The 27,359-nt window shown below is 42.3% G+C and overlaps 1 protein-coding gene and 1 long non-coding RNA gene across 2 annotated transcripts in view; one reads left to right on the top strand and one right to left on the bottom strand.

The window, feature by feature from the left end:
• The window catches only part of LOC101174729 (aryl hydrocarbon receptor), a 54,803-nt gene that overhangs the window by 26,787 nt on the left and 657 nt on the right, over positions 1–27,359 (bottom strand). Inside the window, exon 2 of the mRNA XM_011481447.3 lies at positions 14,545–14,732. Within this exon, the coding sequence (XP_011479749.1) occupies positions 14,545–14,732 (188 nt within the window). The remainder of the gene's footprint in view (positions 1–14,544; positions 14,733–27,359) is intronic.
• LOC105355186 lies at positions 22,158–24,212 on the top strand. The gene is made up of 2 exons (XR_909666.2): positions 22,158–22,377; positions 22,496–24,212. It is a non-coding gene; the product is annotated as an uncharacterized LOC105355186 (long non-coding RNA).

Genomic DNA, 27,359 nt, shown 5'->3' with positions numbered 1-27,359 from the left:
TCTAAGTTTGATGTCATTAAGCAACAACTGTAGTTGACTAGTGCGGGATTACAGATTAAAATTATGCAACGATTGCAGCCCCGGGGGCAATTTCCTAACATGCTGAACATCCTGTTCTTTACAACTATCTAAACTACTGAGATAAGAGGGATGGTGTGAGGAAATGCGCCGCCGAGGCTTGTAGGCGTTCATAAAACCTGACTTGCAACACGACTAGAACTTTAATGACCTTCAATGTCCGACTTATTAGGCGCAACTTAAAAAGATGAGGTTGGTCTGTAGAGTTCATTATAGACACAATTCAATGTGAAAAAGGAATCCAGGAAAGGACATTGTGTATTTTTTAAGAGTTTATTTGTCTAACGGTGCAGAAAATAAGTAACAAGCAACAATTCTGTCCCTCAAAGACTAGTTCCTTCGACTTTAAGAAGCTCCTCTATTCTCCACTAGTTACCTGTATTGGTGTAACCTGGTTATCTGTATAAAAGACACCTGTCCACACCCTTAAATCACTCAGACAGGAAGCCCTCCACTATGACCAAGACCAAAGAGCTGTCAAAGGACATCGGGGACCATTATAAAGCATATTGGTGAGAAGAGATCAAAGGTTGTAGCATTCATTAGAAAAAAGGAGAGATACAAGAGCTGGGGCTCTAAGAAAGATCTTACAAGGTACAAGTCTTTAGAACGGTGAGGAAACAGCCGAGAGCCACACAAAGGAACTGATAAATGACTTGAAGAGAGCTGGGACCGCGGTAACAAGGTGTCACTATGGCAACACACAATGTCATAGATTCAAATCCTACAGTTCTCCCATAGTTGGCTTGCTGAAGTCGGCACATTTAGGGAAAAGTAGAAATATTTCTGAATTTTATTTTGAAATTAATCAGTTTTTTTTTCCCAATTGATTTGTGTTTTATTTAGAAAATACCTGGGCTTATTTTTGTAATATTTCTGGTGTTTATTTTGTAATTAACCAGATTGTATTTTTTCATAGACTTGTGTTTTCCTTTGAAAATACCTGGGCTTGCTTTGTGTATATATATATATATATATATATATATATATATATATATATATATATATATATATATATATATATATATATATATATATATATATATATTTCTGGGTTTCATCTTGGAGCTAAGCAGATTTTATTTTTTTAATGGACTTGGGTTTTATTTTGAAAATACCTGGGCTTATTATTTTTCTTTTTCATTTCTAGGTTTGATTTTGAAGTTAAACAGGTTTTTCTTTTAAACTGACTTGTGTTTTGTTTTGAAAGTACCCGGTATTATTTATGTAAAAATTTCTGGGTTTTATTTTGAAGCTAATTAGTTTTTTTTTCCAATTAATTTGTGTTTTATTTTGAAAATACCGTGGCCCTCTTTTGTAATATTTCTGGTTTTTATTTAGTAGTTAACCAGATTTTATTTTTTAATGGACTTGTGTTTTATTTTGAAAATACCTTATTTATTTATTTATTTTAATATTTCAGGGTTTTATTTTGAAGCTAACCAGATTTTTTTCTTTTCAACTGACCTGTGTTTTGTTTTGAAAGTACCTGTGCTTAGTTTTGTAAATTATTCTGGGTTTTATTTTGAAGCTAACTGCTATTTTTTAAGTAATTTAATCCAAATTGAGTCCAAAAATAAATGAATAACTGAGTCCTGAAATATGACGACTTTTCTTTCATGTTGTTTCATGAACCGTTTTTAGTTGAGACTGACTTTTAGTTGTTATAACATGTGAGTCAAACTTTTAAGTTAGGTCAAATTCCATAACCCCCCCCCAGCTAACCAGCATGACAAAGGAGCGATTTAGGTTTCATGCATGGCTCCTCTAAAAATACACTCAGCCTGGCTACAAACGTGAGGAGGAGCTGCAGCAAAAAGAAGGAAGGGCGGCCACCAAAACAAAAGCAAATGACCTGCCAGGAAGTGAAGAGCCCACAAACTGCAGAGGGGGGAGGGGGCGTCTCCAGAAACATAACAGAAGCTACTTAGTACTCATTTGTTTGATTGGGTTTGCTGTAAACTAACCCAAACCAGTTCAACTAGAGCCAGTGGTGGATCCATCCATCGGATCAGGGAGCTGCAGCGCCTAAACTCCGCCTCCTCCTCCGCCCAGCAGCAGCTCAGCGCCATTGCTGCTCGCCGCAGCTCCTTCTGTAACGACACAACTGCAGCCTTTGTTTTGGCGTGTAGGCCCGGCGGCCAGGCCGGCCGCTCTGCAGGCGTGTCTGAACCGGCTGGCGGGAAATGGCGGTGGCGCTTTCATGTGGGGCAGCTGGAGTATGTAAACAAGAGGGGCGGCGAGGAGGATCTGCTTAGTGAACGTAGAACATGAGCTGAGAGCCCAGCGCTCCTACAGTGTTCCAACGCTGTGTTCTCACAGTGTTCTCAGTCGGTGTACTCCTAGTGTTCCCAAAGTGCTCTCATTCTATGTTTCAATTCAGGGTTCTCCTAGTGTTCTCCGAGGGTATAATATTGTTCTCATTTTGTGTTCTCATGGTGTTCTCGTAGTTTTTTCTGCCATGAGAACCAGAGCATCTGAAAATCAAAAGCGGTAAAACATGATCCAGATTTCGTGAAGCAGACGTTCTATGGTTCAGAATTATTTGCTTACGAGTTTCGGGAAAAATCTATTCGCACGGAACAACGTCTTAAACGCGCCTCAAATGTTCTGACCGAACGTCACTGTTTTTCCGTAATTTAGGTCAAATATTGTTGAGCTCTGAGGAACCAATGTTGTCCCGATCGGAACGTGGGGAGTGAAGGGGGGGGGGGGGGGGTGAGCTCAATGCCAGCCAGGCTGCCCCCTGTTACACTACCCCCCCCCCCCCCCCCCTCTTCTTTGGAGCTGGTTGGTCTGATAAACAACAATTAGAAGTTCTAAAGGCGGCTCCTGAAACAGGCCGACACATGTCTGCGGCCGCTGAGAGACGCCTGCGGCAGCTGCAGTGACCCCGCACGGACGCCAGGGTCTGCCAGCAGGGGCTGGAGGCTGCAGGCAAAGAACGGGTTGGTGGGGGGAAAATAAGCTACAACAAGGCTCTGCGTGGGTCTCCCCTTGAATAGAAGGCAGACACAGATGTTCTCCATGATGCTCATATTAGTGCTGCACATGTCTCTTTATCGTCACCCAGATGAATCAGCTAAACACATTACAAGGTCAAAACAAGACAGTTACAGCCTCCTAAAATACAGCATTGGATGACCCGCAGGCGCTAACCGCCCCCTCCTGACTTGCCCTCACTGGCTAAGCGGCTACTAAACGCAATCACTTTTTTTTTTTTTTTAAGTGTCCACTTTTCGGTTGGTCTCATCTCCATAGCAACAATTTCACTTTTTGGTCATCTGGAGGCAACGAACAGGTCAACGTAATTTTTAGACGATTTGGCAAAAGTCAACTTTTGGATTTCCTTAGCAACGGAGGTTTTTTGCTCACCACGGCCGCATTCCTTATTGGTTCATATAGTATATCATCATTATATTCAGCCGGAGCCAACTATTTGTGTATTAAATTCTCACAATACTACGGCAACAACAGGGGAACGCCACTTTTGCTAGCTTGCGACGCTAACGTCGTTCAAAATATACAACTCAAAAATCAAAAGTTTTTTTCAAAGTAGCTACCCGATGATGCTCGAAGCGTTAGGAGGCGATAGATCGGAATCCCTGAGAGGAGTTTAAATGTGCAGCTGAAGGTCATATTTCTGGAAAATTCAACATGGCCACATCTTTCCAAGGTCAAATCCAGTTTTTTTTGGGTGGTTTCGTCAGTTGTGACCTGTGATGTCATGTCTTTTTTTTTGTTCATTTTCATTTTCACTGGGTGCTATGGTCCTTACAACTGTTTTATTTGTTTTGGTTTTTTTTTGGGGGGGGGGGTCTCCCGCTGTGATGTCAACTTTGTTTTGTTTTTTCACGAGGGACGAAGTACGGATTTTTCTCTGAATGTGACTGAAGATTTTAAAGATTTGACTCCCCCCCCCCCATTTTGCAAACATTAAGAACAAACTTTCACGCTTTTATTTTGTAGAACTGCAGAGACTTGTAGTATGGTGTTTGATAAATTCATGCTGTGATCAAAAACACTGAAAAAAAGAACAAAAAAAAAACACTTTTAGGGTTTTTAAGGCCCTGAATTTTTATTTTTTCCATAATAATTAAAGATAAATCAGATAACATTACTGAATTTAAATAATAAGTCATGGAAAGCGTTAAAAAACAGCTCATTCATGAGCTAAAAATAGCTTAATTACTAAAAAATATTGTGATGAAATCAGATTTCGGAGCTTTAGGAGGTTAAATGGGAGCTCGGGTGGCGGTTCCTCCACCAGCTTCTTCTTTCTCTCTCTTAATGAGCCAGTTGCGCTTGCCTGTCCACCTCTGTAAACTCTCATTCATGAGCGGAGGGGGTGGGGCCCAGGCGCCTGCCCGTAATTTTTCATCTTAAAAATCTAACAGAACTGGATTCCCTGTCATTAACACAACGGCGCTGCAGCTCCAGACGAGTCCCAAACCTCATTGTCGGCTCCTGTGAGTGTCAAACCAAAACCCTTGCTCCTGATTGGCCGATCCGGAGTCAGACAGGTGTATGGGCAGCTGTCCGGGGCCCTTGTGACTAATTAGGAGGCTCACGTGTCACTGAGTGTTTATTTAAGACTAAATCTACCGAAGCGGAGAAATACTTGGTACGAGCCATGTTTCTGTGTAGAGTTACACCTGTTCCAGGTAACTGGAGGTGAGATGGTTGATTAGGAGGCAGGATGGGTGCTTGGCGCCCTTTCCTGTCCACTCTGCGGCCTTCATCCACACTGGGCTAAACATTTCTGAATGTTTCACTTCACTTTGGTAGCTTTCAACCAGCTAGCTAAGACCTGCGAGGACGCCTAACTTAAGGCCACTTATGTCAATTTTGCATATTTTCCACGTAAGAAATCTTAGTCTTTCGTGATACATGTGTGATAATTCACAAGTGTTTCTGGTGTTCGTGGTTCGTCCGTGTGCGCAGATGACTGTAGAGGGTTTCGTCCGATGGGTATTTAAGTGAATTCCGTTTTGAGCTGGTAAAAAGTTTGTGTTGGTTGAGAATTACGCATTTTACGCGTTTTTACATAATTCAGATACAATTATTACACAATTGTGTAATTTTTGCGAAATACATACACAAACTTGTGGCTTTGTTTCATGTATGTCTAACAGACTTTTCACGCATGTACAGCCCATGTATGCATTTATATCATACATATTACGTTAAAATTACGTCACTGACACAAATAACTAAAGTTCTACTTTGATTGATGTGTTCTTCGGGTGGTTTATTCATGCTTTTTCCATGGTTTTAACGTGGGTCATTCGTGATACATCTGTGAACATTTCACGTAGAGACTACAACTTTTCTCACGTATTCCACGTGTATTCAAGTGTAACCGATTTTCATCTATGCAATATGCGCAAAATGTACGTAGAGGCTTGTGGCTCCCTCTACCCATTACGAGCTAACATTAAAGACCCGTTCCTGACTTAAACGGGAAGTTGATCCGTTTAGAAACCAGCCGCTGCTCGCAGACAGATTAAGATCAGACGGTGGAGCAGTACGTTCAACTTCTTCACCTCGCGGCTAACCATCCCCACTACTCAAAGACTTGTCTTTGATCTTTGCTCCACATCTCGATTGAAAAGTCATCGGAAATGCAGCAGACACGAGCGCAGCACCTTGCCTCGGGCCCCTTGCAGCGGCGCTTGGCCCCTGGCTGCTGCTGGATCAGAGGTTAGCACACACACCTTTGTTTGCACTCTGACTGCCTTCCGCCCAAACTTCCTGTGACAAATGCTACTTCCTTCTCCGGATGAACACAGACGAGAAACAAAGAACTAGTGTTGACAGTCACCTTTGGTTTCTTCTCTCCAGAACCTGCAAGTCTAGACGCTACGATGGACTCAGACTAGAACTTTAGGTGTCATCAACTCAGACGTATTCATGCAGTCTTGACTGAAATCAGGTAGTTCTACAAATCCGTCTGGTCTTTGGAATGACATGTTGGTCCTACATGAACCACCAGAGATGCTTGAGAAGCTTGTTCCTCCCTAAAGATCCTTGAATGCCCTTCAGTAGGAACTAAACTGTCTAAATGAACCTGCTGCCCTGCAGTGGGAGGAGTCCCAAACGGTCTTTACAATAGCTAATGAGGTGAATCCCAGCATTTGCTTCTCCTCCCGTCTACGGATGATTTTTTTGCAGAGATGCCAGCTTTCATTTTTTACCCATGTGTGGAAAAAAGATCGGAGAACCAAGTTCAGAGCGAGCAGCGCTTTGGGTGAAAGGTTCTCTGTGGTTTGAGGTGGCTTTTTTTGACCATAAAAATGGTGGCTTGGTGTTTTTAACATGTTTTTGCGTCATTTTGTCAATGGTACAGGACATGAAAATTAAGTGTGACATTGCATTTATGAGCATTTCTTTATTTAACCAATGTGAATCAGGAGCAGACGAAAACATGCAGTTTGAAAAAGCATTTGTGACAGTGGGCGGGTCTCAAGTTGCACCGCTAATGTTTAAATTGACGGTGTTAGGAGACTGGAAGCTAGCAGGAGAGCGTGTACACAGAGAGCTCTCACTTAATGGGTGACGGGAAAGCTCCGTGCCAACGGCTCCTCCCACATTAGATCAAAAGATGATCGGATTTGAAGCTCTTTGCTCATCTTTTATTGACTTCATCTACGGTCATTTGCATGAGTTTGGAGCAGGGTATTCTGGGTAAAAGCTGAATAAGCACTGAGTCGCGTTATTGTCGGATTGTTCTTCTGATGGGACAGCAAAGAAAACAGACATGAGTGATGTCTGGACTGAACAGGAGACATGTGCATCGGCGTCCAGAAGCTGGATGTTTCGTCACTATCTGCTCGGGACTGAAGGCTCCCCGGATGCCTGGGCAGGTCTCCACCCGCCTGCTGTGTGGTGGCTGCAGAGGGTCAACAGGTTCGATGTTATCGCCAGCGACGCAGCTGCACTCGTTCCAGCGACGTTTGCAGGATCTCTGCGGTATTTAAGCCATTCCACCATTAACAAAACCGGTTTGCTGCGCTGGTCTCCGTCTCTCCTCCCAATACAAATATCGATGTGTACGCTCTGACAAAAACCAGTTCTCTGCCTTTTTCTTTCCTTAATCCTCTTCCTCTTCCTCTGCATTGAACAAAAGCCATGGTGGATGATGTTCTTTCAGCGGGAAACAAAGACGGAGCCGCAAAGACAACAAGGACTGACGAGGAAAACCTCCCGTCAGAAGACTTGACGTATCTAAGACGAGGCTGGGTACAGAATTATACAAAGGCGTTTGTGGTTCAAGGGGGATGCCGCTGAAAAAAGGCGTCCTGACGGCCAAGCGGTTGGGCTACTGCGCATTCGTCTTTCGTCGCCTCCTGTCAACCTTCTCCGTCAAAACCCAGAAGAAGGGAAGTTGTTGAGTGTTGCCGGGAATGTTCAAAACTCCCACATTCAGTAGCGATGGTTCCATTACACATGTGGGCAGAACTTTATCAGTTCTAGAAATGTAGAAAAAAAAAAAACAATTTCGCAACCACACTGTTTCCATTCAATCCGAAACATTAATCTACAGCAGATCCATTCAGATTTCTGCCACGGCACTAGCGCTCATCATCATCTATAAAAGGAGATGTCGGCGTCTTCTTCAGGACCTGGAGCCGCGAGCTCCTCAGACGTGGGAGCGAAATTGTTGGAAATCCAACAATTTCTCATGACATGCACAACCTTTGATGAGCCATGTGATGCTGTGGGCCATCTTTTAGCGCCCGGCGCACATCTAATTGGTGGTCACGTGACTCATTTAATTAGAAAACCGTTTCGAACTGCAGTTTTGCACAATATGCCAGTGTTGATAACAACTTTCTCCAAGCGCAACAACTATTTTTTGATAAATAAGAGTTTTTCCGAAATTGTAAATTTACTATCACAAATCCAATTTGCTTAACTTCATAGTCAATGGAAACGCAGCTTATGTGAGACTTCATCGTTTCAATCAGGTTCTGACTTTGTGGTCTGTGGGGAAACCTGATTGCGTGTGGAGAGGTATGAGGAAGGGAGTGAACCCTTTGAACGCGTGTGAGGGGTTCTGCACAGTAAAGCTGAGCTATCATGAGACCACAAATTACAGGCTGACAGGCTGGAAGAGAGCTCCGTCAGCTGGGCACCGACACAACCCAACGCTTCAGCTCCGATGCAGACTTCAGCGGAATCGAAGGATTCCCTTCAGTTCCGCCAGGTGAAAGGTGAAGGCGGGAGCAGGGGCGGATTCAGAGGATCATCCTTAAATCTGTCGTTATTGGCTGCCGGGAAATGGATCCGATACCCAGAGAGTCTGGATTGTTGAGGTTGTAGTCGGTTGTCAGTGTCGCCTTGTACAGACATGGATGCTGTCTGCGTTGTGGTTCCAATCAGATCTGCGGTGCTTCTGCAGACTGTTGTGGAGGTTTTCAAATCTGTTTTGTGTGTCCGTTTGGAATCGGTTCTTGGCGATTTTTGCAGTTTCTTTCCAAGCGAAATTAAAAAAGAAAAGCAAAAACACTACTGAAACATGGGACACTGAAACGCTGGGGCCCTGCGCCGGCTCGCACAAGTCGCAGCACATGGGTGTTTATGTGGCCTGTGATTAATGAAGTCGAACATGTGCTGAAGAACAGCTGCAGCACATGTCAGATACTGTTATGAAGGATGTAGCAAAGCTTCAACTTCGTGGTCTGGCAGAGGGAGGGAGGAAGACCCGAGCAGAGGCGCTGGAGATGAAAGTCTACTCCCGTTTGAACGTGGAGGAGGTCATTGAACAATGCCAGTGTTGTATTAGGAGATCCAACCGCCGGGTATTTCCCGGCATCCCTGCCCTCGGGAGGCTGGAGGCCTAGGGACGGACACAGAAGAGCTGTTTCTCATCCTAGACCTGCTGGTTCCACACTGGCCTTCCCGTGAGCCCTCACTCTGCGGGTTGTCTTTGTTCGCCGCGAACGGCGCCACAGACAAAATGAGTTCTTTATTCCAACGACAAAACCTTCACGTGATTCCCTCTGTTTTGTAATGTTTCACCACTCGGTCCATGACCTCCCGTCTGGCCTGTTGTTGACATGATGCTTTGCAAACACGGCAAAGAGCACAGGGAGGAGTAATAAATTGTTTTTTTAAATTCAGATGCACCTTAAGCTTCTCTTCAATGCAGCTGCTTTACGCCCTTTACGCCCTTTACGCCCCCTTGCCTCCACCACCCTGACAAATTCATGAAAAAACACTATTTCCAAAATGGCTTCTTTTCATTGGTTTTATCTCCATAGCAACCATTTTATTTTTTGTTCCCACGGGGCTCCCGAACACGTCTATGTAACTTAAAACCATAAAATTATCAAAGGTCGACTTTTGGATTTCCTTAGCAACAGAAGTTTTTTGTTAACCACGCCCACAATTCTAATATGTTGATATTGTATGTCATATTGTTTCGTTCAGCTTGAGCCATGATTTGTGTATTACATTTTCACAAAGTTCCGGTATTAATGCGAGAACAACAGGGGAACTCCACTTAAGCTAGCTTGCCAAGCTAACGCCAAAATTGAAAAGATTCTAAATCAGAAGTAACTTCCCGATGATGCTTGAGGAGTTAGGAGGAGGTAGATCGAAATCTCTGGGAGGAGTTTAAACTTTTGCTGGTACCAAAGGTGATTTATTTATTTTTTTATTCAACAAGGCGACATCTTCTTGAGCTCAAACGTCGTCAAAAATTTGGTTTGGTCGAAAAACCTTATCTGGTGGCTTGTGTGCGATATTTTTTGAAGTTCACTCGAACAAAGGTTTTTTTTTGCCATATCATGCAAAGAAATGTGAGTTTTTTTAAGCCCCATTTGAGATTTTGGCCCCATTCATTTTTATGTCATTTTTGCCTGCTTTCTTTTTTGGGGGGTGGGGGTGGGGTCACCATGCCCCAAATGTATTTTCATAGTCCATGACGTCTGTGGGACATAATTTAAACAAAACAAAAAAAAACGCAGAAGCACGTGTTCATGGTCCTGACGGAAACCCTGACACTACCCATTCCTGCAACAAAAGGAACATAAAGTTGAGTTGAGCAACCCTGCAGCATTACGACTCACTATTGCACCACCTGTTGCTCTTTCAACCTTTTGCCCCCCCCCCTGTTAAAGAGGCAGTGAAACGGTCTGGGGTCAAACGATACTAGAAAGAACTGACGTAAATGGAGACGATGACTGTGTTTGACCAACTAACGCAACCCTATTTTCTTCAGCACTGATGAACGCGACTAAAAAAATACATTGTTCGGTGCATTATGGGACAATTTTCAGTGTGTGTGTGTGTGTGTGGCAAACATGCTTCTTTTCCCAGATGGTTAAAAGCTCTAGAGCTAAGAATACATAAGCCACATCCTGGCTTCTGGCTGTCCAAGGGTCCAAGGACGGGATTCTGTCAAATGACAGGTTTTACATAATAAGACCAAAGGAATTAAAGACAGTTAGCCAACGTCATCATGACCCAAATACAAAATATATAGAAAAACAACAAGAAATCTGTGCAAAAACATGAAAAAAATATTTACTGCAGTTTAATGTGAAGCTGTTTTCAGCCAATCTTAGGAATCATCCTGATTTTATAGACTTCTTCAGTTTGACTGTTCTCCCTCTCCTTTGATCTTGTCCTGTTTTTGATCGTTTCCTGGGGTTGGTATCAGCGTTTATCGAAACCATTAAAGAGGTTTACTGAAAACACAGAGATAAAAGACCAAATAGAGGAGTGAAAGAGCGGTGCATTAGTGATGCTAAAAGCACAATAACACTTCGGTTCACACCTACGACTCACATCCTTTGCACTGACTCACCCAGACGTCCTCTGACTAGAACCAGACGACTAAACCTGTGATCACAAACACAACACAATGAACACTAAAAACACCGGGGTTAAAAAGGTTTTCAAAATGAAAGTCTGGACTCAAAAGTCTGACCTACACAAAAAAATCTGAAGTAAGCATAAAAGTCTAAAGTACGCACAAACACTGACCTACACACTAAGGTCTCAAGTACGCACAAACGTCTGACTTACACACTAAAGTCTGAAGTACGCACAAAAGTCTGAAGTACGCACAAACGTCTGACCTACACACTAAGGTCTCAAGTACGCACAAAAGTCTCAAGTACGCACAAACGTCTGACCTACACACAAATGTCTGACCTACACACAAATGTCTGAAGCAAACACAAAAGTCTCAAGTACGCACAAAAGTCTCCAGCAGACACAAACGTCTGAAGCACACACAAAAGTCTCAAGTACGCACAAAAATCTCAAGTACGCACAAACGTCTGACCTACACACAAATGTCTGAAGCACACACAAAAGTTTCAAGTACGCACAAAAGTCTCCAGAAGCACACACAAAAGTCTCAAGTACGCACAAACATCTGACCTGCACACTAAAGTCTGAAGTACACACAAAAGTCTCAAGTACGCACAAAAGTCTCCAGTACACACAAATGTCTGAAGCACACACAAAAGTCTCAAGTACGCACAAACGTCTGACCTACAAACAAATGTCTGAAGCACACACAAAAGTTTCAAGTACGCAAAAACGTCTGAAGTACCCACAAAAATTTGAAGTACTCACAAAAGTCTGACTTACACACAAACGTCTGAAGTACACACAAATGTCTGAAGTACACACAAATGTATGAAGTACACACAAACGTCTGAAGTACACACAAATGTCTGAAGTACACACAAATGTATGAAGTACACACAAAAGTCTGAAATACACACAAACATCTAAAGTACACACAAAGGAATGAACAACAATACAATTTTTAAACAGACAAAAAAGTCTCAAGTAAGAAGAAAAAATCTTATCTTTACACTAAAGTGTAATGTATGACATGTACACAAAAGTCTCATTTCAATAATTGGTCTGTTTGGTGCTGCGGCTCCGTCCTTTGGCGTTTGTTGGAGACCCGTGCGGTGGTTTCAGAGGGGCTCCAAAGTTCAGCGCTGGAAACGAGGAGGAAAGGGCCGGACAGTTGGAGGAAGAGGGGCCCCAGAGTGCAACAGCAGCTCCCACAGGAAATGGGCGGGGCTTGATAGGAAAGAGAGCAGCCGCTGAAAAACGGCTCGCTGCCTGACTGGGGGGTGGGGGTGGGGCGCAACAGCCGAACTGTGTGTGCTACCAGACCACTGGTTGGATCTAAACACGGGGGTCCAGTCTCTGCTGCGGTTTGTGGCGGCTTCACAGAGACAGTTTCACTTCCACTGTCTGTTGGTGAATCGCCAGCTATCGTCAGCTTTATGGGCAGTTTGCAAACAGCCTACTCTGCCCCTCAAATTAGAAGAAGAATGACCCATCCCTCCTAACGTTGGGTTCAAAAACTAACCAAAAACCGGCTAATTGGAACTTTAGCTCCTTTGACAACAATAATTATAATTAACGATTCTGAATTGGACAACAGCAGCCTTATGCTAATATGCGACACTTCACAGTAAGTATTCACAAAATCGGCGTTAATCAACGCAAATGATATTTATCCTTTGTAAAATAGCAATAGCTGCTTTAAACTTTATTTCTTCGCTAGATGTCGTGTAAGAACTTTTAAATGTGATAGAAAGCTAAAAAAAAAAAAAAATCACACGCTAACTTTAGCCTCATTGGACTTGTGACGTATGACCAGTAAATACGAAAAAAGAAATTGCTAAAACTTGCGTTTTCTAAATACATTTACAAATATGAATCGAAAGTTTGATTAGTAACAACCCCCTGGCCAAAAAAAAACTTCCCAAACATGTTTGTTTCTAGTTAACTTTGGTAGCAGTTTTGAGCTGTTGGAAATTTATGGTTGGTTGAGAATGCATACTTTATACGAACTTTTTACGAAAATCGCATTACACAATTGTGCAAATTTTGCGAGATGCATCCACAAATTTGTGTCTTTCCACGACCGTTTCACATACATCTAACAGTCTTTTTACGCATGTAGCAAAGATGTATAACGTTTCTATCACGTATACGGCGCAGATTTCACGTTCAAATTACATAATTTACGCAGAGTTACTAATGAATTGCATACAAGCAGTGCAATAATCAGTTCTTGTTCTTCGTATTTATTTATTTATTATTTATTTATTTATTTATTCATACTTCTGTAGTTTTTATGTGGTTCATTCGTTATACAATTTCACTGAACTTTTCTCACTTTTTCCACGTATGTTCACGTATGACTAATTTTTATCCGTGCAAAATGCGCAAAATGTTGGGCGGCTGTGTGACACAACCGTGAGTCAAAGTGTCTAAATTCCCATGATTTCCAGAAACCATTGAAATCATCATTCAGTCACTTTTAGATCTGAACTCCAGGCGACTTTTCTGCTCTTTTTTTCATAGATTTAATTAATGATTCATAATTAAGTGAACCCTAATGAACTAAAACAAACCACCTGACAATAAACCCTAACGAGGATGTTCGGATGTTTGTTAACTCAAACATACACTGCCATACTTGACGTCCAATTTTCCCTCTTTCTGCCCTGACGCCCCATTCCCCCCCGCCCCACGCGCACATAAACTGGAAATGAGAATCTCGTCTTTCTGGCGGTCTGGATTTAATCGCAGTTTTTTGTTCTGTCATATGAGGCGGCAGAACAAAGCGAGGAAGTTCAGCGAGAACTCAAATAACCCCCCAGATGACAGAAACGAGGCAGGGATCACTTTCACATAAATAATCTGATGAGCCCCGCGGGGGAGATCCTTTTCTTTTTTTAATTTTCATTTAAAATAATAGGTTATGGAGCATGAGCGCTCCTCTTTTTATCTACTCAGACTCTTAACTCCACGTTACCTTTTTATCCTGAAACTCATAGTAGAAAAGGTTTTTATTAGTGTTTCTGAAATGTAAGCTACGACAGCTCATTGGCCGGAGCAACGGTGGTCTGAAAACGTTCCATTTTTCTCCTCACCGACCCAAACAAAGCTTGAAACCAAGAAAGGCGCTAAACAAAGGAAGCCAGAGAGCAGTCATGCCAATTACTTCAAGTAAATAGAGCTGTAAACAAAACTGCAAAAGCACTTTTTAAGACCAGATATGAAAAAATAAGAACCAAAACCTGCGAGGACAGAAATGACTGAAAACGGCTCAAACGAGGAAGTTTTCAACCACCTTAAAAAACTAAACCCAGACTTACAGACACACGTTGAGGCGCTTTGGCACACAGCATCTTCAAAGTTTGGATTTAGGAGGGAGGGTGTTGAAACACCCACCTTAGGGGGCGTGGCTAAACTCCTGCAACTGAAAGCGGTTCTGATAATCGGATGTGAGTCTGATGTTCGTTTATGTGAATGCTTAAAAGGGAAGCTTCTACTATTTTTGATTTAAGTGAAATCTGAGACGATCCTCCATTTCCTCCTGTGGCATTTCAGTCTGACAGTCTCTTCCATTTCTGAGACTTAAAAAAATAAAGTTTTGAAGCTAAAGCTGAATCTTGGGCAGAGACTCACCGTTGAAGAAGCTCTTGACCTTCAGGTAGCCCACGCTCAGGCACAGCACCGACAACTTGTCCAGCCGAGCCCGGACCTCGTCGCTGAAGGGCAGCAGGGAGGTGAGCTTGTCCAGCTCGCCGTTGAGGCGGTCGCGGTGGCGTTTGGACGGGTTGGACTTGGTGCCATCGAGCGGCGGAGGCTTGGGCCTGGAAACATTGGGAAACATCAGAAAAGAAGCGGGTCTGTGAGACCCTCTGCCTCCTTAACATCATGGTTGTGTTGTTTTGGAGCCGGTTCCAGCCGGCACGCATCACTTCCTGCGTGGACTTTTCCACGATCTGGTCTTGTTTGAACCCGGATCTGTCGATGCCTTTGTCTCTCTGTCGCACAGCCGTTTGAAACCGACGCTTGTTTTTCGGCGCAGCTGCTCGCCGTTTAACGGCCGAGTGGAAAACAACAAAGCTCGACCACCTTGTCCCTCAAGAGGAGGCTCCCTGTCTCCTGCGTTTCCACGGGAACCAGGTTGATGTCACCTGTTCCAGGACCTGTTTACCACCTGCGAGCTGTCAGCGCCAGACCAAAACATTTCTGCAAGGACTGGAAGGGAAGGAAAGACCTCCCCCCCTTTAAACCTTTTTTATTTTGTTTTTAGTTATCATGAAAAACAGCCACACAAAAAAACTATTTTTCATCTCAAAATATTCAAATCTGGCAGGAGGAGGAGTTTGGTTTTATTTTGAAAAGTATTTGAACCAAACGATCCGCGTTTGTGGCGTGCGGGGTTTACACAGGGACTGAGCATGCAGTGCCGTCTGGTTGCCTCAACCTTCCAGTGGGGATGAGTCAGAGAGGCGGTCGGGCTGCGGGTTTTGGACCGACGCACGCCTGAACCCGCTGGCCCCTGCGTAACTCAAAGCAGGCCTCAGCACCTCCTCGCGCTCAGATCACTGAAGGAGGCCGCTTTTTTTTTCACGATGACGCCACTTTTTCTAGAACGCTTTGATTCTTTAAGTTGTCCCACTGTGAAGTCTTTGTTACACACTTGTTGCACCACACACACACACACACACAAACAGATAGATGGTGTGTAAAGTGACGATCTGAAGGCAATCTAAGGCGAAAAGAACGGTGGCCCTGCAGTGCAAATCATATCAACAAATCGGCGCTAAACCTTTTTATAAATCCAAACAACTATTCAAGAATCAAAAACAAAACTACAGGACAAAAAATGATAAATTTGGAAAACAAACCAGAACATCTATGGGGGATTCTGTGTGGAGTTTGCATGTTCTCCCCATGGTTTTTTTTTTTCGGGGACTCTGGCTTCCTCCCACTATCTAAAAACCTGCTTCATAGGTGAATTGGTTACTCTAAATTGTCCCTAGGTGTGAATGTGAGAGTGCGTGGGTGTGTGATTGTGGACACTCTACCCTGCGACCTGTCCAGGGTGCTCCCCGCCTTTGCACACAAGTAGCCGGGATAGGCTCCAGCAGCCCAGTGACCCCGAAAAGGGAATAAACGGCAGAAAATGAATGAATGAATGAATGAAAAGTTATTTCAAGAAATCAAAATGAACTCTTCGAAAATTAAAACAAGAAACGGTCGGTTTAAACAGTTTACCGCATCGGGTCCCTACTGGAATCGTGCGGTTAGTTAATATACTAAGTTTGCCTGCGATTAACTTCTGAGAGGTGTTTTTACTTTTCAAGCCCGATGATGCGATGATTTCCTTGTTTCTTAAAGTACAGCAGGGCAAGAAAGTATTTAGTCAGCCACCAATTGTCCGAGTTCTCCCACTTAAAAAGATGAGAGAGGCCTGTAACTTTCATCATAAGTAAACCTCAACTATGAGACAAAATGAGAGAAAAAAAACACAAGGTCTGATTTTTAAAGAACTTATTTGTAAATTGGTGGAAAATAAGTATTTGGTCAATAACAAGTAAGATTTCTGGCTCTCACAGATCCTCTGTTGTCCACTAGTTACCTGTTTTGTAATGATTCCTGTTTTACTTCATTATCTCTATAAAAGACACCTGATCACAACCTCAAATAGTTACACTCCAAACTCCACCAAGACCAAATATCTGTCTAAGGACACCAGAAACAAAACTGTTGACCTGAACCAGGCTGGGAAGACTGAATCTGCTATAGGTAAGTAGATGCTGAGTTGCATCTAGAGAACACCATACCAGTTGTAAAGCATGGGGGTGGAAACATCAGGATTTGGGGCTGATTTTCAGAAAATAGGACCAGGATGATTGATCCGTGTAAAGGAAAGGATGAATGATGCCATGAATCATCTGATTTTGAGTTAAAACCTCCTTCCATCAGCAAGAACATGAAAAATGAAACATGGTTGGGTCTAGGCCTGCACAATATACCGCAAATTTATCGTTATCGCGACATTAAGCTGTGCAATATGCATACCGCAAAAGACGGCAAAAATCGCAATAAATGGATACCTTAAATGTGCTAAAACAAACTCATGGCAGCTTGAAATATTGAACAAATGAAATAAATCCCTTTATGCATTTAACCAATCGGAAGGACCCATTTACGTTGTTGATCATTCAGATGAGCCCTTTTATGTTTGATGTTTGCCTCCTGTGTCGACGAGGGTCATTTGGAGTATAATTTTTAAACTGTTGCAGTGAAATGGAAATGATGTTTTTGGTTGTTTTGCTATTTGTTTATATACCGCGAATTATATTGTTATCGCAATATTAATCACCAATATCGCATATCGTGAGTCTTTCTCATATCGTGCAGCCCTAGTTGGGTCTTTCAGCATGACAACAATCCCAAACACACACTACCCAGATGATGAAGTAGTGGCTTCCTAAGAAGCATTTCAAGGTCCTGGAGTGTTCTAGTCAGTCTCCAGATCTCAACCCCATAGAAAATATTTGGAGGGAGTTGAAAGTCTGTGTTGCTCAGTAACAGCCCCAAAACATCACTGCTCTAGAGGAGATCTGCATGGAGGAATGGGCCAAAATACCAAAATAACAATTTGTGAAAACCTTGTGAAGACTGACAGAAAACCTTTGACTGCGGTCATTGCCAACAAAGAGTATATAACAAAGTATTGTTAAACTTTTGTCACTGACTAAATACTTATTTCAACCGCCATTTATAAATAAATTCTTTAAAAATCAGACAATGTGATTTTTCTGGATCTTTTTCTCTCATTTTGTCTCTCATAGAGACTCTCTCATTGAGGTATGATGAAAATTACACACCTCTCATGTTTTTTCCCCCACTGTATATAAATCCTGTTTAACTGAAGATGCTTACATCTACAACATACTAATAATAATAATTGATGCTTTATTTATCCCACAATGGGGACTTTCTTCTCTGCATTTGACCCATCCCCTGGGGGAGCGGTGAGATGCAGCTGAACCGTGCTTGGGAGGCAGTAGCGTAAAGGGTCTTGCCCAAGGACCCCCACAAGGTGATGTTAATTGCTCGCCATTGATGTGGTAACTGCACCCCAGCAATTACCCTCCGGGAATCAAACCCTGGATTCCTTACCAACCGAACTACCCAACCACTTGACTATTGACTATTTGACTAAAATAGCTATACTAATAAAAGAAAAGTTACATTTGAAGGGATTTGCCACCTGCTACATACCTTATTTGTATTTAGCTTAAGTTATAGTTGCGTTGGAAAGTAAATATGCAGTCAAAATGTCGTGTTCTTTCTTTTTTGGGGGGGAATTGTGAAAATATATCCATCCCCCCTAGTTTTTACAATGTCATAGTTTTAAATTGTCATAGTTGAAACGTTTTCCATGAACCATATGAAGACAAAGATGAGCTAAAGGACTCGCCTGCTGGGAAATTGACTTCTTTTGTTTCATGTTTGACAGATTCCAGGAGAAACAATGACAGAGTTTAGACTGAATGAAACCAGGTGTAACACGGGTTCTGTAAACACACGTTAGCCGGACCTGTTCTGCGTGTTTACACAAACTTCTGATTGGCGGCGCGGTGCGTTCAGGCACGTAGGTCCAGATAAGCCGCTGAAGGTGGGAGTTCATGTCAAAGGGGATTTTGTTGGCCTTTAGGGTCACGGTCAAGTTACGAGCTAAAATCTGAAACTCCGAAGCTTTTCTAAAACTCCTTAAGTCGACTTGAAATAACAACCAGAGAATCCAGCACTTGGGCTTTGCTGGACGCCTAGAGAGGGTGTAGGCTTGCTTCTATGGGTCATCGCCATGGTTACAGAAGTCTTAACCAGTCTCTTCGTTTTTATCCGATCTCCGGTCGGATCGTCCGCCTTCGGTAGAAGGTTCTTGGAAAAGCCAGAAACTAAAGCAACACTTTGTCCAACAAAACAAACCCGTTTAAACTCAAATAAATCCCTTTCTTTGTTTTTTCTTATGCCTACACTCAACTCCAGCAGCTTGAACTGATTGGTTTGGATGATAAATGGTTCTAAAACGTTAACTGTGTGTATCTTGGCTACCAGAGCAAAACATTTGCAAACTTTTTTAAACTAAAAATTCTTTTGTATACTAAAAATGACGAGAAATAAATTGGTAACAGTGCTCTAAGGTCCTTAGGAAAATGAGATTACAGATTACCCCAAAGAAGTCAAAGGTAGGGCACACGAGACTTGTTGTTCTTCACACTATTGAAGCATCTGTTTGCTCAAGGGCAGTGTTGTAAACAATTTTAGTACAAATAGTCAATGAGTAGACGGAGAATCTCTGACTATCATCAAAATCTGAATGCCAAAAATGAACAGTAGACCTGCCGATTGTACGAGACAAACAATCCTAGAAATGCCCAATTTTGAGCTCCAGTAAAACCAAAACATCTGGTTTTAAACCATCAACGTGACCACTAGAGCTGTCATGAATAGGGATGGGTACCGAGCCCCGGTATTGAATGAGCACTGGGGCAACCTTGTTTAAGACCGCAGTATCGTTAAGATCTGACCTCAACGATTCTGCTATCGGTACTGGAGAAGTCGCATTTTTTTCGTGTCCCACAAAATATAAACGTTGTCTGACATATTTAACTCACCAAGTCAGTCAATTTTTCGTTAATTATTTAAGTTAATTTCGCAATTATCGCTGAAGAGGAGAGGTCTGTCTGGCTATTTGTGTGTGTGGGGGGCGGGGCTGTTGTTCAGACAGTACGCGGCGCGCATAACATTAATTAAATCTGCGCTAGATCGCCCCGACTTTCGTTTTTTTTTTTTTTTCATGTATTTTACTTTTCAAGTTGTTAAAATGTATAAAGTAAAATGTTTTTTAAAAAAAACAATGTTGTTGCATAATGAGGTAATAAAAACTTTGTTCTTAAATTGTTATTTATTTATTTTTCATCTTCAAAGTATCGATAAGAGCTGTAATTTGAATTAAAGCGGTAACAAATGCAGTGATTTTCACATGACAAAAACTTACAGCACAAAAAAACCTGCTGCACTTTCTTACCTTGGTTTTGGGTCGTTGGTTAACGTTTTAATCCACGTTACATATTATTAAAGCCTATTAACTCTATTAAAGCCTCTAACACAAACAGGGGTGGCGGACAAGTTTGACACAACGAGCCGAAATTTCTAACTGTAATAGTCATAGAGCCACACCACACACTGAGCTGCCAGACACACACACACACACACAAACATGCAATTAAAGCCATATTATTTTCTATAACACACGCCTCTCCACAATACAGCAGCACTGGATTAAACGGTGCAGTTTCAGTTATGGATGTTTTTTTCTGTATTTAACGTTAACACATACTGGTAAAACGTGCATCCTAGTGTGTGTTTTAAAAAGGCAGCGAGCACAAAACTGAGTTGGTTGTGATTCATTTTTTCTTTTTTCTGTCATCAATCAGCATCCAAAAACCATCAAAGTCCTCATCTTCTGTATCTTAAATGAACAGCTGGTCTAAATTTCTACCAGCTTCTTTTTGGTCATTGTCAGAGTCCGTCTTGTTGCCGTGCGGCTCCAAAGAACAGTGCAGGCAGACTCGTCAGGCCAAACTTAAGTCCTACAGTCCAAAAGTATGGCGTAACTCGCCCGGCGCTGCGTCCCAGTTAAAGGAGCGGAAGAGAGCGGACAGCTTTTCATTGCAGCCGGCTCGCTGCATTTATCTGCATTCACAGCTTGAAACGAAATTCAAGAAATTATTTTTTTGAATATGACTTCATTAATGTAGTTTTGCACCCAGGGTGCATTGGGGAGGTTTGTGGCCGAGTGTGAAGCGGCTGGGATGAGCGTCAGCACCGCTAAATCTGAGGCCATGCTTCTCAACGGGATAAAGGTAGTTTGCCATCTCTTGGTGGGTGGAGTGTCCCTACACCAGGTGGAGGAGTTCAAATATCTTGGGGTCTTGTTCAGGAGTGAGGGAAGACCGTAGCGTGAGATTGACAGGCGGATCGGAGCAGCGTCCGCCGTTATGCGATCGCCGTACCGGTCTGTTGTGGTGAAGAGCTGAGCCAAAAACCGAGGCTCTCAAATCTTCGTTCCAATACTCAACTATGGTCACGAGCTATGGGTCATGACCGAAACAACAAGGTCCTGAATACAAGCGGCTGAAATGAGCTTCCTCCGCAGGGGGGCTGGGCGCTCCCTTAGAGATAGGGTGAGAAGCTCAGTCACCCGCGGAGAGCTCGGAGTAGAACCGCTTCTCTTCCACATAGAAAGGAGCCAGTTGAGGTGGCTCGGGCATCTAGTCCGGATGCCTCCTGGACGCTTCCCTGGGGAGGTGTTCTGAGGATATACCACTGGGCGGAGGCCCCAGGGAAGACCCAGGACACGGTGGAGAGACTACGTCTCTCGGCTGGCCTGGGAACGCCTCGGGGTCCCCCCAGAGGAGCTGGAGGAAGTGGCCGGGGGAGGGAAGTCTGGGCATCTTTGCTGAGACTACTCCCCCCTGCGACCCGGATACGCGGAGGAAGATGGATGGATGTTGTAGTTTTGTAATACACGAATCAAACATCGAAAAAAAGCAAAACCATGACCTAGACATCGAAGTTTGAACAGAATCGTGACTAAATTGAGTCGTTTCATCCCTGGTAAAATCAATTTTTTCTTCCTTGGAGGGGGAAATGAGAAATTGCCCAACGACACCAACTCCTAGTGGTCGTTTGAGGAACTGCAACATTTAGTGCTAACGGGAAGGAAGGTGGGCTGTCTTTACCACACCAGGGCTCAATAATTAATCTTTCAGCAGACGTTAGACAAGCTTTTCCCATCAGTTAAATAAAGTAAATGGTCAGAGGACAAGAACTGTCCTAAAACCATTGAGCTTAAGAAAATGAGGCAGAAATACGACAACCGCAGTTTCCTGTGCAACTCGAGAAGATCCGACAAAAGCAGGTGGTGGGGATATTTCATGCTTTTTTTTTCTTTTCATTTAAATTCTCATTACATGAAAGCACCTGAACCACCACACCGCAGGAGACATCTGCTTCCAATAATAATCCACGACAAACAGACCTGAAATCAAAGCCAGATAGTTATCACTGCATTCCTGATGGTGCAACTCCCTGCGAGAACAATGAGTGTTGTTGCTCCTCACTTTATCTGGCAGATCTGTCCTGGAAGGGGCGTGTACATGCGATAACCCAGCGTTTGTGTGTAAGGGGTTGTGCTGAAAGGAAAGAAAAAAACACACCCCTGCCTTCACACAAAGGCACCTTGTCTCTTAACCAGGCTGCAACACCTATTTTTATTTTCTTTTTTTGGAACAATGGAAAACTAAAAAACCAAGTCGGCCCTCGCTCCCTGCTGCAGGAATAGCAGAACAAAGCCGGACGACTGGAGAAGCAGACATCTGAGCCGGTGTAATACCTGCAATCTAAAACCGGTAGAGCATATAAGATGTGAGCGAACAGTCAAGTCTCTATAACCTTGAAATATTTAAGAAGAATTAGCTGGTATGCATGTCTCATTCCATCGATGATGCAACCATAACAGTTTTCTTTTTTCTGACACTTCCAGGTCCTCTGTAAGAGACTCAGCGACAATACTCAGGCTGTCGGTCTCATGATGAAACTCTGACTTCACCACCAACCCAAACATTGGATCCACAGAGCATCCCGGATGAACGTCCGAGGCGCCGCCTGGCGATCAAACTTTAAGAGTCGTTTCCATGAAAGCAGACGCTACTGTAGGTTCTGACTATGACTAAATGCACTAAGGCTTCGGGTTCACTTTCAAATAGGTCACCCTACTGGGCCAACCAATGAATTCAGCTAAAAAAGATGACAGGTGCTTGGCTGTTATTATGAAAGCAAAACTGATAAAAGAGGCTCCATCCAGACTCTACATCCAGAGCCGATGGACAAAAAAATCTCATCAAATCACCACCTTAACAATTTATATACCATAGTGTTTACGAAACTAACTTCAAACTTTACATACTATTTCTTACACACCATATTTGCGTACTTTTCATTTTAGATTTGTTGTTCTTTCCATATCTTTTTATTTTTTACTTTCCAAGCAGTATTTTTGTGCTACACCTAACATAGTCTTTGTACTTTACTCATTGTATTTTTCGTACTTCATATACAATATTCTCCTAACTTGACATACAGCACACTACCAACCATATTTTTCATATTTTAAATACATTATTTTGCATAATTTTAAATACTGTATACTGTATTTTTTGTACTTATCTTATTTGCACATTTCATACCGTATTTTTAACACAATATATTTTTGGTACTTTACATATTGTATTTTTTTTCACTTTAACTATTTATATATTATATAAATGTATATTATATTTCTTTATATTCATCCTTCATATACAGTATTTTCATAACTAATATGGCATATTGTTCAGAGATAAAGGAGCACCAGATCGTAGGGCCTATAGAGCAAACAAGGGTCAAACAATGATGTACGGCTACGCTACCTTTGGCCTACAGGGGCCTAGAGGCAGATAATTAGCGGAGGAGTTGATGGGAAGTTTTTCTAGTGAACTGCTTTGTGATTCAAGTGTACTCCAACAATCCATCAAGAGGCGCAAATCACAGTTTAGCATGGTCGTACTAGAACATCTTGACAGATTTGTTGAGCGCCGCCTACCACAGAAAATTCCCGGTCAAAGGGCTTCACCAGAGTCCATGAGACAATTGGACGATTCTCGTCACAATAATACGTTAATATCTCCACCAGGATACAAATCTTCCCAGGTGACAAAGTAAAACTAAATTTGACTCTTTAAAGCGCTGAAGAGCAAAACAACCTAAAACGTGTTTTTTACAGATTACAATTGATTCAAACTTAGTTTATTTTGCTCTGGAATGACTTCATGTTTTACCTCTTTGGTTTTCGATATAAATTTGAATTTTGACGAATTATTCCTGACAATCTTGACCCGAAGGTGCAATTTGTTCAAGACATCTTAGGTTCCACCTCCGTAGATGAGCAAAACTTTGTGTTTCAGAGGGAAATTCTTTCTGATGCAGCAGAAATAAGACTATATTTCTGAAAGAAACAGTAACGTCTGCAGAAGACCTGCTTCCTCTTTCAAAATCAACAAGCTCTCAGACGCAGATCCACTATTTTAATGACATGACGGCTTCACCGTAGGAGCATGGTACACGTGTGAACAGAAGTGGATTTGGGGGTTTCCAAACATGCGTGAACATGCATTGTATGCAAAAACATGAAGATCTCAAAATACACAGGAGTCAAAGGTCAACCCAGAAGACGGGAGTCCAGAATTGCCTTATTTTGCTGTTTTATTTGGTGACTTTACTGTGTTCTGCTTTAAGGAGCCAACATAAAGGCGGCGGTGGTGGCGGTGGTTGTGGTGGGGGTTGAGTTAAACGCAGTCGCCGCTCAAACGAGCGCAATCACTACCCAAACCCCTCCACAAAAAAAAGGAAAAGAAGAAAAGACAAACTTTCAACCACTTTTCCTTGAAACCCGAAACATGGCTATCTTACATAACGGTTGCGTGACACAGAAGTATGTTAATTTAAGCAGGAGGGAGAGAAAAGAAAAAAAAACACACACAGACAGAGAGAAAGACAGGAAAAAAAGTATGTTGTGGCAGTCAGAGGAGGAGGAGGAGAAAGTCTCAGATTACGCCATCCTTCCTCCCTTCCTCCTCCCTCGTGGAAACATTGCGTGAGAGCGCTCTCCTTGCACGTCCTGATTATGATTAATGCAGGTACTGCCACACATACACACATGCAGAAACCGCAGCTCTGGCTGGATGCAGCGGTGGTCTCCGCGCAAGGCCCCGGGTTCTGTTAGCGCCGAAAGTCTTGGCGGCCTGAAGAGGACCGGACCGGCCGCTCAAGTCTAAAGTTTGCGTCTTGTTTTTGCGATGTGAAACCTGAGGGGGTTAGTGAAGCTGCCAAATACTGAGCAACCGATTTAAACCCACACAAATTCATCAAACTTTACATCTAAAACAGGAATTAAATCATTTTGGTTATTTAAAAAAAAAAGTTTAAATACCAATGCATTTTAACTGAACAATATTTAAAAATAGGTTATAATTCTCAGAATTCATCAGAACATTTGATGAATTTCGACAAAAAAAACTAACAAAAAATCAAAAGTAATTTGTGGCTTGATGATTCAAAATTGCATTCTATTAAAAGAACATGGAAAGCCTCATAAAACACCATGCGATAACCATCTGTAACCTGAAAAACCCCCCTTTTTTAAACCATATTCTCCTTTATTGTTCATTGCTAATAATAACAACAACGTGTTTTAAATAAATAAATAAAAAACTGATTGATACGACTTTTGTTAAAAATGTTTGAAATCACCGACAAAACATTGACTTTATTGCAAATTTGAAATAGAAGGCAAGGGAGTTCTCTTTCACAAGCTATAAAACAGAATGCATTATTGGTTAAAAAATGACCACTTTAGCTATGGGCCGTGTCCCTCCCCGCTCCAGGGTTATCACAATTCCGAACAGAATAGTGCGGAAAGTGTGTCGTTGCATCCCTACCACGTTCGCCATTTTTTCGGAGGCGTCCGAATCTACAATTCCGAAATAGTATCTGAGAAAAACTAGTGTATATTGATGCTTGTTGGATTGGCGAGTACATACCACAATGCATTGCGCTTGACCAATTTACTATTTGAAAACAATGGGTTTTTTTTAGTAAATCATCACCGTTTTCGTCCTCAGAACAGTTCATAAATAGCCTTCATGAAATGTTGTCATATTTTAGGTTCTAACATCGCCAAATGGGTGACGTCATATTTGACATTGTAAAAAAAGTAGTGAGCACATGTACGAAGTGCGTTAAAATGCAGGGTAATGGATAGTCCCGCAGTATAAACTCTTGTAGGCATTAAGGAGTCGTGAGAGATTTCTGTCTTTTAGAAGCCTTACAAGTGTTTTTTTTTGGAACCTTCAGGATTCTTTCATGGATCGAAAGGCAGGTTTATGGCTGAAACAGCAGAACATCAAAAAAACTCTGTGAGTTTCCTTACTAACTCTCAAAGATTGGATATTTTTTCGCTTTTGAGAGCCTAAAAACATTAACAGAAACAAACAAGACAGTCAAGAGTTCAGGACCTTGACTGTACAAGAGAACTGATGATGTCACCCATAGAAAATGCCTTACTCACGGCTTCAACAAAGTCAATTGAGTTGCCATTTATTGCTTTTATTTAGGCATCAGATTAGTCAAGGCCATCTGGCACAACGTCCATTAAGCGCAATTTCCACGTATGAAATGTTGGTCTTTCGTAATACATGCACGATATATGCAATTCGTGTTTCTTGCGTTTGTCGCTGTGTGCTGATGACCGTCGAGGGTTTTCAGCCGACGGATTACGTAAGTAGGGTTTTGAGCTGTTGAAAATTTTTGGTCGGTAAAGAATTACGCACTTTCTTTACGTACTTTATACGCAAATATTATGTGAATCGGATTTTTGTGAGATGCATACTCAAATTTCTGGCTTTCCACGACCGTTCCACGTATGTCTAAAAGACTTTTCATGAACATACCACCACGCGCATATGTCACTTTAAAAAAAAAAAAAAATTATTTTATTTTTAAAAATTTATTAATTAGCAAGAAACTGTTTTTTTGTTTGTTTTTTTCAAATGTATCAGAGCAAGAATGGTTATTCTGACCAATAGAATGACTGAGTAACAGCTGTTTTGGCTTCCTGGATCCAAATGGTCCTTCCTGTTTGGAACACCAGGGGGGAGGGATCACTCAGACTCAGTCCAGTTCTCCTATACAGTCCATGATGTTTGTTTCAACTATTTTAAGGATATTGAAATAATAGTTAGATCATAATTTGGTTTTAAATGGGTCAAAGCCCTTATGTACTACTTCAACTAATGTACAATGGAATTAACCAAAAGTCAGCCTTAAAAACCTAGTAGAACATAAAATACACGTTTTTATCAAGTCCATCAGAGCACAAACACAAATTTGATGACGCCACTGCGCGTCAGCCTTCGGGAGGCATGAATGATTTTCTGGTGAACCGGTGGTGGGTGAACTGTGGTCGGGGCCCTGCACGCTTCCTCGCTGAGGGGGAATCCACAGCGAGCGAGCGCGCGCGCGCCGTGGATCAAAAGTCACGAGAAAGCGGTGTGATGAGGTTCACTGATGTGGGGTTTCGCTGTCTCCGCCTCTACCGCACACTCAGACACGGCTTCATGCAAATATTTTGGGATTTGATAAGAAGAAACAAGGGGAGGGGGGCGGGGGATACCTCTTCACTCGGTGGACTTTAAGCGCACGCGGCAGGAAAGTCAAAAACACTGACCTAGCTCTCAATTTTCGACACAAAACATGAACTGATTCGTTTTAAATCATCAAAGTTGTGACTAAAAATCACCTAACAACATTGT

Source organism: Oryzias latipes, chromosome 2 (genome assembly GCF_002234675.1).
Source record: "Oryzias latipes chromosome 2, ASM223467v1".
Classification (NCBI taxonomy): Eukaryota; Metazoa; Chordata; class Actinopteri; order Beloniformes; family Adrianichthyidae; genus Oryzias; species Oryzias latipes.
Note: the sequence above shows the minus strand (reverse complement) of the source record. Positions and strands in the feature narration are given on the sequence as shown.